This window comes from Sminthopsis crassicaudata, chromosome 4 (genome assembly GCF_048593235.1).
Source record: "Sminthopsis crassicaudata isolate SCR6 chromosome 4, ASM4859323v1, whole genome shotgun sequence".
NCBI lineage: Eukaryota > Metazoa > Chordata > Mammalia > Dasyuromorphia > Dasyuridae > Sminthopsis > Sminthopsis crassicaudata.
Window position 1 is genome coordinate 221,811,108 of NC_133620.1, and position 15,138 is coordinate 221,826,245.

Genomic DNA, 15,138 nt, shown 5'->3' on the forward strand with positions numbered 1-15,138 from the left:
CAGCCCTCACAGACTTAAGGATAGAAGGTAAGATCTGAGTCCTTTTTTTCCATAACTTGATCACCCATATCACTTCATGCCCATTCTATGGATTTTGTTCTTGCAATTTCCTAGTCACTTAAGGTTGGGTCTTCTACTTTCTCCTCCTTTTCTAATCAATCAATAAGCATTTATTAAGTATCTACTAAATTTCAAGCACTGTTCTAATGCTGGGGAAACAAAGAAAAGCAAAAGATAGCATTTTGCCATGTGTCATTGTAATTGTTGGAAGCAGGGATAAATCTATTCCTAAATGATGGCTGTTTGTGACCCTGGATTTTGGCTTCCAAATAATGCTTTCTTGGACACTGTTAATGGCACTAGCCAGCAGAGCAGGGGAATTGAATAATGCCTCTGGGTGGGAGTAAGGGAAGGGAGGAGAAGCTGACTTACCACTTATTCTAGTACTAAAGGGGTCCTTAAAAAAAGATTCACTGTCTTTAAATTCTTCCAGTCCTTAAGGGAAAGAGGGTGTGGACTGATCTCTTCAGACATTTATTATCTCTGTAACTCTGGGCAAGTCATTTGGGTTTCTGCAAATGTAAAACGAAGGGATTAAACTAAATTCTTTTTAAAACATATTTTTATCTATATCCTATTTTCCCATCACTTATATTTTATACTTTATTTCTCCCCTCTCCCCTTCCCAAAGAACTATTTTTTAATAATTTAAAGGAAAAAAAAGTTCTGAAAAACTAACCAATAAGCCCCCAATGCCTGATATATATAATGTTCACAGCCATATCCCCCTCCTCTCTTAAAAAAATGGGAGAAGTATTGTCAAAATTATAAAAATACTAAAATGTAGACCAACAAAGTTATCAGTAAATAATAATAAGTCTTTTTTTTCAGAGTCAAGGAATTGAAATTTATTCAGAGAGGGAAACTATAAACATAGGTTTTACAGCACACAGGAGGGGAGTCTAGGTAGATATATCTAGAACAGGATGTGGGTCACAAATTATTTATTGCAGAGTGGTAGCTCCTTAGGAAGCTTTGTGACACAGTGGTTAGAGCTCTGGACTAGGAATCAGGAATATTCATCTTGTTGAGCTCAAATCTGGCCTTAGATATTTCCTACTTGTGTGACTCTGAGCAAGCCACTTGACTCTGTTTGCCTCAGTTCCTCATCTGTAGGATGAGCTGGAGAAGGAAATGACAAACTACTCTAATATCTGTGGCAAGAAAACTTCAAAATACGGTCACAGAGAATCTGACAAGATCGAAATGACTCAATGACAACAACAAATGATAGATCCTTTCTGGAAAAACTATAGTATTAATATAAGCTGCTTCTAGGCAACAAAGGGATACCACTGACCATATCCCAAGCTAGGATCACTTGTAAGGGTCAATAGATTACCCAAATTGTAGGCAGGGAAGTATCTTTGCAACTGTCTTTGTTGGGAATAGGAATGGTTAGAAACTACTGGTGGGAACAGAGATTCCCAGGAGTTTACAGAGATGGAAGGGGCAGATGATTAGAAACTGCTATTCAGAACAAGGGGCCAGAATTCCCCAGAGGTTGTCAGTGTCTCCTAATATCTTTTCTTTGCGGCCAAGCTTGAATATTATAATTTTCATTATAAATTTGATTATTTTGTTGTTGTTCTTTCCATTTATATATAGTGATTGTGAGTATTGTTTTCTTGATTCTACTTACTACATTCTGCATCAGTTCATAGAGAGCTTTCTGTGCTTTTCTGTACTCCATAATGTTCCATTACATCAGTGTAACACAGTTTATTATTTAGCCATTTGCTTTGTTTTCAGTCTTAGCTATCACAAAATATGCTACCATAAATATCCTGTGGGTTAGATAAATTCTTAAAATTCTTTCCAGTTCTGTTTATGAGCCATAATCCCCATTTTAAGCACCTTTCAGGATTGTTTTGGGGACATCTTTTCCCCTTCAAGGCTGCCCTTTATGCTTATTTTAAATAATCCATGTAAAAATATTGGGGTGGGGTGCAATGAAATTGGTCTCATGCTCCACCACTACTCCCTGAGACATTTTGAGCCATGTTCCTATTTAGGCCTAGATAAAGAAAGAGATTTAGGGTCCAGAGTGGGTTCAAGTCCCAGCTCAGCATTTATTAGCTATAAGACTTTTTGAAGGTAGGTCCCTTAATTTTTTTTAGCCTTAATTTTTCTCCTGTAAAGTTGAGATTATGTGTTTATATATGTATATGTATATATACATATATATACATGAATATATGTTCATATAAATATGCATAATCAAGCAAAATAAATTCCTGCATTGGCTATGTCCAAAAACTATATGTCATTCTATACTTTAAGGCTATCACTTCTCTGTCAAGAAATGGGTAGCATGACTAAATGATAATTTCTGCAGCTTCAGCACCCCTTGAGGGTAAGCAGATAACTTGAGTAATGGTTCTGTGGAGGAACTATGAATTAATATGGATGTATTCTATGCTAATGTTGGGAAAGATTAAAGGAAAAAAGAAAAGTGGACAGCAGAAGATGAGATAGATAGAAGGTGTCATGGAAACAATGAACATGAAAACTTGGAGAGACTTCAAGAGATAATGGAGGATAGAAGGACCTGCCGTGGTATGGCCTGTGGAGTCACAAAGAGTCAGACATGACTAGAGGACTGAAATATAACTTGTTCCCATCCATTTTCTGTTTCCTTAACAGAATTTTCCCTGTGCACTGACCTTTAAGTAGTAGTTGATGGAGGAATTTGACTAAGCAGCTGAAAACCTTTTGGATGACCCTTTTAGTTTAGAGAGGGAAAGGATTAAAACTCTAGCAGCTTCCTAATGATCCCATGGATTAGTGAAATTGGAAATCTCTTGACATCTTTCTGTGACTAAACAGCAGCTGTCTCATTCAGCTATATGCTTGCTTTTAAGAACTCTGTGTGTTTGTGTTCCATTTGTCCTTAGAATTCAAAAGAAGCTCCAGATTTCTGGGGCTTTAGCTTTCCTAATATTATTCTTATAGGATTCTCTTTGATTTTCATACCTAGTTACCTGCTTCCCTTGCTGCCTCTTTATTAGTCAGAAACAGATACAAAATAGGACTTTCCCTTCTTGCATCCTCTAACTTCTGATAGATGGAATTGTCAACAAAGAAAGCCTGATCCCTATTTTCTCCTCTGTCTGTACCAGGTTTTTAGTTTTTTTCCAGAATTTTTCTTGTCAGTCATTTCTAACTTTTTCTTCCTTCCTTTCTTCCTCCCTTCCTCTTTTCCTTTTCTAATTTCTTTCTTCCCCCTCTCCCTCTCTCTCTCCCTCCTTCCCTCCCTTCCTTACTTGATTCCTTCCTGTCTTCTTAGATCCTTAGACAGAAGATTGTATTGCAAGTCATCATGGCATAGTTGAAAGAGCCCTGAGCTTTTGAATTAGAGAATTTAGGTTTAAATCCCTACTCTACGATTTACTGTCTATGTGATCTTTTGGAACCTCAGTTTTCCTTGTTTATTGTATAATGGGATTTGTATTACAGTTCTCGGAGTGTTGTTGTGAAGATCAAAGAGGATAGTGTTTTTAAAGTTCATTGTAAAATGCCAACGAGAGAGCTATTATTACCTTTCTTAATTATAATTTCTTTTTTTTCCCCAGTAAGTCTCACTCAAATGTTTTCCATCATATATCCCCTCTCTAGCTTGTAGATTCTAGCAAGAGTAAAGATTCTTGATATTCAATGACATGCCATCATTTTTTTTGTCAAATTTTTTCCTTTCAAATAGAGTGGATCATTCATTACCTTTTCAAATTCCAGTCATATGTCACATCCTAGTCAACATAAATGATAACTATGAGCCTTCCATATTTTAAGATCTTTAGTTTAAATTCATGTGTATTACATATACTTTGTACATTTACATAAGGACATCTGAGACTATGAGTAAAATTATTATTTCTGATTTGGGATTTAAGAGACTTTGTATCCTGTTAATTATTGGGTGTTTCCTTCATTTTTAGTTTAAGACCCTCTTTATCATGTATATAAATGTTTCTAGACAAATATAGTCTTCTTGGCTCTTGTTAGGTACATTCTAAACTTGACTCCAGGATCATTATTTCTACTTCCTTTTCTCTTGTTTATAATTCCAAATTCTATTCTCTGCCACCATCTTATTTATTTGTTTATTTATTTTGGATCATCTGGGTACCTCATTTTTATTTTTTTTTTATTAATTTTATAATTATAATTTTTTGACATTACATATGCATGGGTAATTTTTTTTACAGTATTATCCCTTGTACTCACTTCTTTTCCAAATTATCCCCTCCCTCCCTCCACTCCCTCCCCTAGATGACAGGCAATCCCATACATTTTACATGTGTTACAATATAACCTAGATACAATATATGTGTGTAAATCCCATTTTCTTGTTGCACATTAAGTATTAGATTCCGAAAGTATAAGTAACCTGGGTAGATAGACAGTAGTGCTAACAATTTACATTCATTTCCCAGTGTTCCTTCTCTGGGTGTAGTTGTTTCTGTCCATCATTGATCAACTGGAAGTGTGCCACCATCTTATTAACTAAATGTTAACTTCCTTGTATAAGACACACTCTCATGATCCTGGGGATTTTCAGTGTTCCTGATACACAGGTTTCTCTGCTCCCTTATCTCCATCTCCTAACTTCCCTGATTTCCTTCAAATTTCAGCCAAAATCCCATCTTCTACAGGATGCCTTTCCCAATATCTCTTAATTCTCATGCCTTCTCCAGTTTATCCTGTAATACTTCTTGTTTGTTCATAGTTTTTACATGTTGTCTCTTCCAGTCAAACTGTTGACTCTTTGTCTTTCATCTTTCTTTGTATATTTAGCCCAGTGCCTGGCACATAGTAAGCACTTAATGAGTGTTTATTATTAATTTTCTATGTCTCATTTTCCTTTTGAAACTCACAGCAGAAATTTTGGAAACACAACCTGCATCCCTAAAACCTTTAGTTTCTTGTCCAAAACCATCTGTAGAGGTGCCTTTCTAGGTTCCTTTTGGTGATTATATTTGTCCCCATATGAATCACCAGAAGCAGATAGTCATTAGTAAGTTTGCCAAATCTCAAAATGTTCTCTACAATGAACTGCTACTTTCTGATTTTTTCAGTAACCATTACTATGCATTTTTTCATCTCACAGAACCTCCAAATCTTCATCATCATTTAGTAAATGAATGGATGAAAAAGAATTTATTAAGATTTTACTAGGTACCAGCCACTATGCTAAGCACTAGGAGTCCAAATTAAAAGTGAGACAGTCTCTTCTCTTAAGAAACTTGATACTCTGGTTGGGAAGAAAATACATAAAAAAAAGATCAGCTACAGGGTGGAGGCTTGGAAGTCCTGAGAGTACAGAAGCAGAGAAGATGGCAAGACCCCAATAATATTAGGTTATATCAGTAGATCAGATGTCAGTGAAGAGGGTCTGGAAACTGAATAAGCAAGGCAGAGGATGAAGACTAGTGAGGGTAAGACCTTAATCTTTCCATAAAAAATAGATTTGATGACTTCTTTCTCATCTAAATATGTGAGCAACCAAGCATTATAGTTAATAATAATAGTAATAATAGCCAGCATTTATTTAGTGCACTCTATGTACCAGGTACTTTACAAATACTATCTCATTTGCTCTTCACAACAACCTTGAGAGGTAGATGCTATTATTATCCCCATTTTGTAATTGAAGAAACTGAGGGTAGACCAAGATTAAGTAAACTGCCCAGGGTTACACATCTGCTAAATGTCTGAAGTTCTATTTGAATCCAGGACTTCTTAACTTCAGGGTCAGCTGCTTTATCTACTGAGCCATCCAGCTACATCATTTGAATTCAGGGTGATTAGGGCTGGGTAAGAGAAGGGGAAAGCAAGGAGGAAGTCATTCTAATGGTAAAAAGGTTTTCTGATACTCAGCTCCCAGGACACGTTCTGTGGATCATGAGAAATTAATTTGTTCTTAGCATCTGGAATACATCCTGTATTGGAAGAATCCCAAATCTACTAGATCCCTAAAGGTATACAATGTTCCTTTTTTTTCCCCTTCCTTCTTAGTGATACATTTTTCATGTTCCAACAAACATGGATTTGTCTTCTTATTTGCCTCCTTAGATTTATTTTATCTTTGTTTAGCTCTTTAAAAAATAATTGATTTTTATTTACAAAACATATGCAAAGATAGTTTTCAACATTCATCTCTGCGAAATCTTGTGTTCTATATTTTTCTCTCTCCCTTCCCCTACTTCCCTCTTCTAGGCAGCAAGTAATTCTGTATAGGTTAAACATGTGCAATTTTTCTAAACATATTTCCTCATTAATTATGTTGCACAAGAAAAATCAGATCAAAAAGGAAAAAAATGAGAAAGGAAGAAAAAAGCAAGCAAACAACAACAAAAAATATGAAAATAATATATTAATGATTCACACGTAGTCCCCATAGCTCTCTTTCTGGATACAGATGGCTCTCTCCATTACAAGTTTTTTCATTGTTGAAAAGAGCCAAGTTCAACTTCGTTTAACTCTTAAAGCAATTTTTTTCTTCAAGGAACACATCATTATCTTCGATAAACCTTCATTTCTCCACCCCTTTTACCATCTCCTCTAATAGAGAGACAAACCTGCATTTTTTTTTTGTACATTAATACTACTTTTTGGCAGTGGTAAAAGCACAAATAAGGGTTGTCTCAAAGATCTTAATGTAGTTCTGAAACTTAATAGCTTAAAACAATCATTAAGACTTTTGATGTATCTTGCTTAGTTCAATCTCTAAATATCATTGGAACATTGACCTTTAGTCCCATACTTAGTAAAATTAAGACTATGTTTTCTGTGGCCCTTGCTGCTAATGCTGAGACAAATATTTGTTCATTGGGGGTGGGGGTAGGAAACCTGGCACAGGAGCTTCTTTCCACTCTTTGTTCTTGGTTTTCCCTTGAGCTCTCTCCCCAAAGGTTTCCTAAGCTGTTTATATCACTATTTTTTCCCAAGATCCAAATTGAGTAGTAATTAGCAAATTTCTAGCCACTTTCAGGCAGACAAAATACTTCCTCTGAAGGCCTTCTGAGAGGTAAAGTAATTTGCCCAATGTGCCGCAGAGCTAGTAAACAGCTGTTTTTTCACTGGGAATGACCCAGGGCTTCATTCAACAGGCAATTCTGTTTGCTGGTTTCTGACACTATGGATTGTATTTCTTTGTAACCTCCACACTGCTTAGCACAATGCTAGGTATGTAGTAGGCATTTAATTTCTGTTACTAAGCAGTAAAAGGAGCTCTGGGGCAGTGAAGTAATACTCTGGATAAAGCAGTCCAAAAGGCTCATCTTCCTGAGTTCAAATCTGGCCTTGGACATTTATTAGCTGTGTGATCCTGAGCAACTCATTTTACCCTGTTTACCTCAATTTCTTCATCTGTAAAATGAGCTGCAAGGAAGGAAATGGCAAACTGCTCTAGTATCTTTGCCAAGAAAATCTCAAATGTGATCAGTCAGACATGACTGAAATAACTGAAAAACAATGAGAAAAGAGCTCCATCATTGGTGTTATAGAACCCAGGTGCAAATCCCAACTTTTCTGCATATTTATAGGATATTGGGCAATCAACTTTCTAGGATTTGGCTTCCTTATCTATAAAATGAAGGGACTAGATTAAGTGATACATAAGACCCTGCTTGACCTTGCTTCTAACTGTACATCTATAGTCCTATGAAACAGGTAACAAATTTACTGTTTTCTGTGGCTTCCCATTCCTGAGCTCTGCCAAAGTATTCACTGCCTTATTCCCTGTGGAATGGAAAGAATAATCAAGGATTTCTGACTTTGCATTTAATATTTTGTTGGATTTTCATGATGAGCCTAAAACTCTCTTGATTTTAAGAAGCCTAAGCCTGTATTTAAAATTCAGTCTTTGTAACTACTTGTGGGTATAAATCCAGAGGTGTATTCCTAAAACCCAAGCTTCTCTTGCATCCTTGATTTTTCATCTGAGCTATTCTGGATCAAATATTTGAACAAACATCCTTGAGTTGGACACCAAGTTTCATGTATTTTGAATAATTAAAATGGAGGATTTGTTACAGTCTTTTATATGCTTGAGTCCTGATTTTTCTCATTATAGTTATCCTGTGCCCTGCCTTCTATATGTATTTTGTCATATAACTGGATCTTTAGAACCTTAAGGATAGAGGCTTTGTGTTTTCTTTCATACCATTGAGAAGATTAATATTGATGCTGTATCATTTTCATATCGATTATAGTTACAATTAATTGATTTTGTCCTATTTACAGCTTGTCATGATTTTTTTTTTTTGAATTTAGTTCTGAGTTCAACTGGTCTGCTATAGGCTAAGTTTAAAAGCCTACTTCTTGCCTCAAGGAATTTTGCTAAACTTGAGAAATGTGTGTGAAAGAAAGGGACTCAGACCTGGTATCTTTATCAACCTATCCTGAAGTTCACTGAACTTCAGTTTTGCAACTAAACATGTTGTACTGAATCCTATGATGTCATTTATTCTATTGTGTTCTTTGCTCTGTACTTCCCCAAAATCTATATAAGGGGACCTGTCTTCTTTGTGTCCTTGACATAAATGAACGTAAGTCACTGACCCATTTATTGATAGGTAGTATATCCCTGCTATTAAATCTTATTTCATGCAGAGTTTCCCCATTGTTAATTGCCCATTTGTTTATTTATTTTTTTGCTGAGGCAATTGGGGGTTAGTGACTTGCTCAGGGTCACATAACTAGGAAGTATAAAGTGTCTGAGACCAGATTTGGACTCAGGTCCTCCTGACTTCAGGGCTGGTGCTCTATGTACTGAGCCATCTAGCTGCCCCATAATTGACCATTTGTTAAATTCCAATTGCAACACCATCAAAATTTATGACATCCTAGATTTTGATCTAGAAGGGATCCTTTTATAACATCACAATGTTTATTTGAAAGGGAAGAAGGGACACCAAGTCCTTATGTCCAGAGCCAAGAGAGAAAATTTACCATGAGTATGTCTAATTCAGTCTCAGTTTCCTCATTTGTAATGTGAGAGGCTTGGACTAGTTCTAATTCTTAAAATGGTCTTGTGAGTTTCTGTTTGGTTTGTGAAGAAGAGTGTCCTTGCTCTAGGTTTATACATGTATTCTTTTATCTTGGTTATATGGGAGGTAGTAGTAGGTAGCAAGTCTGGTCAGGGAGGGAAAGGGGCAGATAAATTGGGACAGGCTTCACACAGAGCATGAACAATTGCATAGTCTTTGTTACTATGTATATCTCTATGCCTTGTCCATAAACAACATGACTGTAAGCATGGTGTGATGAAAAGAACACTGGGTTTGGAGTCCAATGCCTGGATTCAAATGGTGTGACTTTGGACAAGTTGTGTAATTTTGTGGTGCAGTGAATAAGACCTGGAGTCAGGAGTTTAAATCTGACTTTAGGGACTTATAGCTGTGTGATCCCGTTTGCCTCAGTTTGCTCCTCTGTCAAATAAGCTGAAGAAGAAAATGGCAAATCACTCCAATATCGTTGCCAAGAAAACCCCATATGGGGTTATGGAGAGGTGGACATGACATGAGAACAACTCAACAAACAGGTCCCTTCTTATTTTAAACAGGATATTTGTAAAACATTTAACATAATGCCTAGAACATAGTAGACAATTAATAAATGCTTATTACTTTCTCCTTCCCTTCTGCAGCTTTACCACTTACTTCCCCTTTCCACCTGATATTGGAAATACATAAAACAGCATCTTTGAGAATAATTTAATAAAATAAGGGCAGCATCATTATTCTTTTGGGAGAGCCACAAGAAAAAAACTTAACCCCAGTTAAGTGACTTGCTGAGGGTCACTCAGTAAGTGTCTGAGACTGGATTTGAAATCAGGTACTCTGGGCCCAACTCTATCCACTGCACAATCTAGCTGATCACCAGATCATAGAATTAATAGGATTTGAGCTGGGAAGTCAAAGTCATTTAGTTCACTCTTCTCTTTTTCCAAATGAGGAAAATGAGGTGCATGGAGGTTAAAGGTAATGTCAGGATTTAAGTCCACGTCCTCTAGGTCTGAATCCACTGATCTTTCTGAGGATATGAGGACATCTTGCTATGAAATAGCACAAGTTCAGACTTCAGTTCCTGCTGAGGGAGAGGCTCTCTATTGACTGTGACAAGAAGTCCAAGCTGAATTTTACCATCTTCCTAGTTATAGTAAGGTCTGTAACTCCACCCTGACTCCTATACCACAATGGAGCAATCATATGGTGTTTTCATAGTAAACAGTGAAGCCATCTATGACATCTGCTGCTGTAACCTAGATATCAGCCACTCCCTGTGTAACAACCTCAATTAGGTAGATCATTTCCTACTTCGTGCCTCTCTGCACTTTCGTGGAGTTCTCAATGTGTACTTCACAGAGTTCCAGATCAACCCCTTCCTTGTCCCCACATATACTTCCCCCAGTCACTTATTCATCCATTATCTGCTGAGGTCTTCCATAAGCTGTTCTCAGTAACTGAGCTCTCCAGTGACTGCTTTGAGCCCTGCAAACAGATGATGAAGACATGTTAAAATAAATACATGATCTATTGTATCCTGTATCTAATGACATCATTGCTGTCATTTTCATGATTAAGATGAAACAAATTATTCAGTTTGTAGATTGGTATCCCACTGGCTTCAAGATTGGTACAAATTATCAGCCATAAACCCTAGGGCCCTGGGAGGATTTAGCTAAAATTCAGTGAAGTATTCATGCTAAATAACATAAACTGTAGTTGATACCAAAGTGTGGGTCTGCTGAGATCCCAAGTTAGATCTATGTATTCCAGGTGGGCATTTACACTGCTATGTAGGTGAAAGTAGAGAGAGGAGAATTTGGCTGCTCCTGATAAAGGATTATGGGAAAATAGGGACAGAATTTATAGAAGGTCAAGATGAAAATAAGGAATTTCAAAAGGTACTCTGCAACCAAGCTCATCTGGAATATCCATTGTTTGTTAACTACAAATTGATTTTTACCACAAATTAGATTTTTCCTTACTTGAAAAAAAGTGACATAAGATATAAATAAGTCCAACAGTAAGTGCTATAGATGCACCTAAATACCAGAAACATTAGTAGAGAAAGCCACTCAGTGAATGTGGTACATGGTTATAAAAAGTTAGTCCTTAAACGGTTTGGTTTTGTTATTCTGCAGGCCCCGCAATTCCTGTTGGTGTGGATGTGCAGGTGGAAAGTTTGGACAGTATCTCGGAAGTGGATATGGTATGTAACTATAACCTGAGGCTAGTCTTGCATGGTCAGTGAAGAAGCTAATGCTCCACTGGGGATTAGAAAGGACTGTGTAACTGGAGACAGCACTGCCATTTGAACAAATTGTGTTTCTGCACAGGGAAATGGATACTCAGAGGTGACAAATACAAAACAATGAAAAGGGTACTGTATGTGAAATCAGAGATCTTTCGTATTTCAACTCTGCCATTGACACTAGTCTTTTACTCTCTGTAAGCCTCAGTTTCTTCATCTGTAAAATAGGGATAGGAATTAGAATCATGAGGGATTCAAGAGATCATCTCCTTCAAACTCTGTATTTTATGGATAGGAAACTAAGAACCAGAGATGAAAAGGGACTTGTTCAAAATCACACAGGTAGTGAATGTCAAACATTCAAACCCAGGGCTTTTCGTTACAGAGTGCCTCCACTGATTTCCATTTGCCTGTTGTTTTTCACTTGCTGTCCCCCAAGCTTGAAACTCTATCCATCTTCATCTTTGCCTTCTTGCTTCCCTGGCTCCTTTCAAATTCCAGCTGGTTTCATCTTCTATAAGAAGCCTTTCCTGGTCCTCCTTAATGCTAGCATCTTCCCACTGTTGATTATCTCCAATTTTTCATGTATCCATTTTGTTTGTATGTAGTCATTTTCATGTTATCTCTCTGCATTAGACTTAGTTTCTAGAGATCAAGTTCTGTCTGTCTTTTGCTTTTTTTTTTTTTTGATCTTAAGCACTTAGCACCACTTCTGGCACATTGTAAGTACTTAAGAGATGCTTGTTGATTGTGTGATTAACTGCAGAGTTTACTGCAGATTAACTGCTTCCTATTTCCTTGAACAGCATATGTCACACTAAAAATCTTCAATAAAGAGAAACTAAGGCAGAGTTTATTAGCTAGAGTAGCAATTTCCAGTAAAAGGGATCCAAGGTCCCTCAATAGCCAAGTACCCCTCTAATAGGCAGAACTCTTTAACACAGTTGGTCACATAAAGTACATAAGATACAGTGAGGCAAACTAAACTGAGACTATGATTGGTTTACCATAAAGATGAAGGCTGAGCTTACATTTACCTTGATTCAGAGAAGGGATTTCCAGGACCCAGGGCAATAGGGAAAACCAGAATTGATTCATGATACTCTGAAAAGTCTTGTGGAGGGCAAACATACTACAACCAGGTTAACTTTTACCTTTCCCTCCCTTTCCCCTTCCTTGGTGAGCAACAACTTACAGATTGAGTCTTTGTAGTCAGGCTGTAGCCTAAGGTATAGGGAAGGTAAACTCTTACAACAAACTTTACCACTGATATATATATATATATATATATATATATATATATATATACTCAAGCCTAAATTTGATCCATAAATATTGATTCTAGTGATTAGATTGATGTAATTCTTAATCAATACTTCAATCAATTTTTTAATAAGCAATTGAAAATAAAGCGGGGTGTCAATGATCAATTTCAGATAGCTCACAGCATTGCAAGGAAGAAAACTCTTTGTAAGCCCAATATGAGCCTGAGCTCTTCTTGCTTTTATTTGAAACAGGCTCAGAGCTTTTTGTCTGTTGGAGGCTCTGATTGCTGTCCTCCTCATCATCATCATATTCCATGATGGCATATGAGGTTTTTGCATGCTCTGGTGCTAGCTGATTAACTCCCTCCCCATCCAGGAAAAAACATAGCACATGTTTGGGAGAGTTACTAAAAGGGACAGGCCTAAAGGTCTTCAGGAAGCTAGAGTTCAAAGTGCCAGGCCATTTGTAATACTGCAGTTTAGTCTCTTACCTCAAGCTGGGGAAAGTCTGTTGGAGCTGGGTCTGGCTTTTTTCAGTCTTCAGTAACTTTGGGAGCTCAGGGGTAGACATATATTCAGTGGTTGGAACACTTGTTTAACAGATCTAATATCAGCCTGCTTTCTGGGGAGCTAGGGTGGGGGTATATTTTTGGCCCCTTAGGAACAACTCAAGTGAACTATATATATAGCATAACTTTTGGGCTGATCTCACCAGGCCCAAAACTGGATCCAGCAGAATAGAAGTGCCCACAACTGATATATGGTTCACATATAAGGTGGTCTGTGATCAATAACATCAGAAATGACTTCTGTTGGGATGTGAAAGAACTGTAAGGGGTATTTGAATATACCTAAAAAGAGGCATCTTCTGCCCTTGAATAGCTTACAGTTTAACTGGAATTATATCATGTACATATATAGGAATATACAAAATAGATATAGATATAGGTATAATAAAATACATAGATATAGATGAAATAATCTGGGGAGAAAAACATTCATTAGTGTGAGTGACTTAGGGAAGAGTAGGTCAGGAAAGGCAGGTGACATTTCTGTAGAACCTTGGAGGAAACTAGGGATTCTAAGAGCTGCATTTGAGGGAAAAGTATATTCTAGTCAAGGGACACTGCCAGAGCAAAGGCATAAAGGTAGGAGATTGAATACTGTGTGTGAGGAATGCCCAAAAGTCCAGTTTGGCTAAACTCTAGAGTGCAAGAGCAGGAATTATGTGTAATAAGGCCAAAAAGGTAAGTTAGGGTTGGTAAGTTAGGTTTGTTTATTCAGACATTTACTCAAATATTTCAGGCATCAACCAAGAAAGTGTAAGGAGACATTTAGGGAGCAGGAGTATGGATCTCTATTTAAAGCAGCCAAAATCACACTAAGTAGGCAACTGACTATTCTTCCTAAGGGGAAATAAGGTCAACTCTATTATGTGCATTATCAGACAATCTTTTGGTTTATAACTGCAAATTTTTCCTTTTAAAAATATTTTTCAAGTAATTTGTTGACTTCTCTCACTCTCAGCTTATTCCTGTTGGATCTGGAGTGGTTCTTTTTTTTTTTTTTTTTTTTTTTTTTTTTTTTTTTTTTTGCCTTTGACCTTGGAACTGTCCCATGGAAAGAAACACTCTTGTCCCATATTGTTGCATGCCAGGATTCTATATAACTAGAAGTCATGCTTCTAGAGTCATATTTTTAGGGTGTTCTTAAAACACCATAGTAAGTGTCTGAGGTAAAATTCATGAAGATGAGTCCTTCTGAATCCTTACTTTTCTTTAAAACCCAGAACTCCTACAAGCCTTTTCTGATTCCACAATTGGTAGTGCTGTCTATCTCTTGAAGTTACTTTGTATTATTTTGTTTGTTTTTATTCCTCTGTAACACATGTTGTATCTCTTCAGTAGAATGCCAGGTCTCTGAGGACAGCATCTGTTGCATTTCTGTCTGTATTCACAACATTTAGCACAGTTCTTGGCAGAGTAGGCACTTAAATAAATGCTTGTTTACTTGGATTGAAGTCATTACCTAGTGTCCTTTCTTTTTCCCACAGGATTTTACAATGACTCTCTACCTGAGGCATTATTGGAAGGATGAACGCCTCTCATTTCCCAGTACCACTAATAAGAGCATGACATTTGATGGGAGACTAGTGAAGAAAATTTGGGTCCCTGATGTCTTCTTTGTCCATTCCAAAAGGTCATTCACTCATGACACTACAACTGATAACATCATGCTCAGGGTATTCCCAGATGGTCATGTTCTTTACAGCATGAGGTAAGGCACCCATCCAAGTTTGTTTTCCCACAAGTACCATCTGGAGATCTGCTTAGGTACTGTGACCTTCAAGGTTTATAGTCCTGCTGAGGTGATCAGCAACATCTTCTTGTGGTTAGAGAACTGGCCAAATTTCAGAGAAAAGTCATGCCAGCCAAAGTGGTTTCTGGATAAGCCAGAGAGATGCAGACTAGAAAAATGAACTTGTTCAAGGAGGGCTGAGTCAATCTGTGCAAGGTTATTAAAGCGAAGTCTTTAGTGTAACACTGGTGAC

General features: G+C 37.1%; 1 protein-coding gene across 2 annotated transcripts in view; it reads left to right on the top strand.

Moving 5' to 3' along the window:
• The window catches only part of LOC141541231 (gamma-aminobutyric acid receptor subunit rho-2), a 47,845-nt gene that overhangs the window by 14,038 nt on the left and 18,669 nt on the right, over positions 1 to 15,138 (top strand). For both annotated transcript variants that reach the window (XM_074265424.1, XM_074265423.1), the window contains 2 exons: positions 11,213 to 11,280; positions 14,641 to 14,864. In XM_074265424.1, coding sequence (XP_074121525.1) covers positions 11,213 to 11,280; positions 14,641 to 14,864 — 292 coding nt within the window. The remainder of the gene's footprint in view (positions 1 to 11,212; positions 11,281 to 14,640; positions 14,865 to 15,138) is intronic.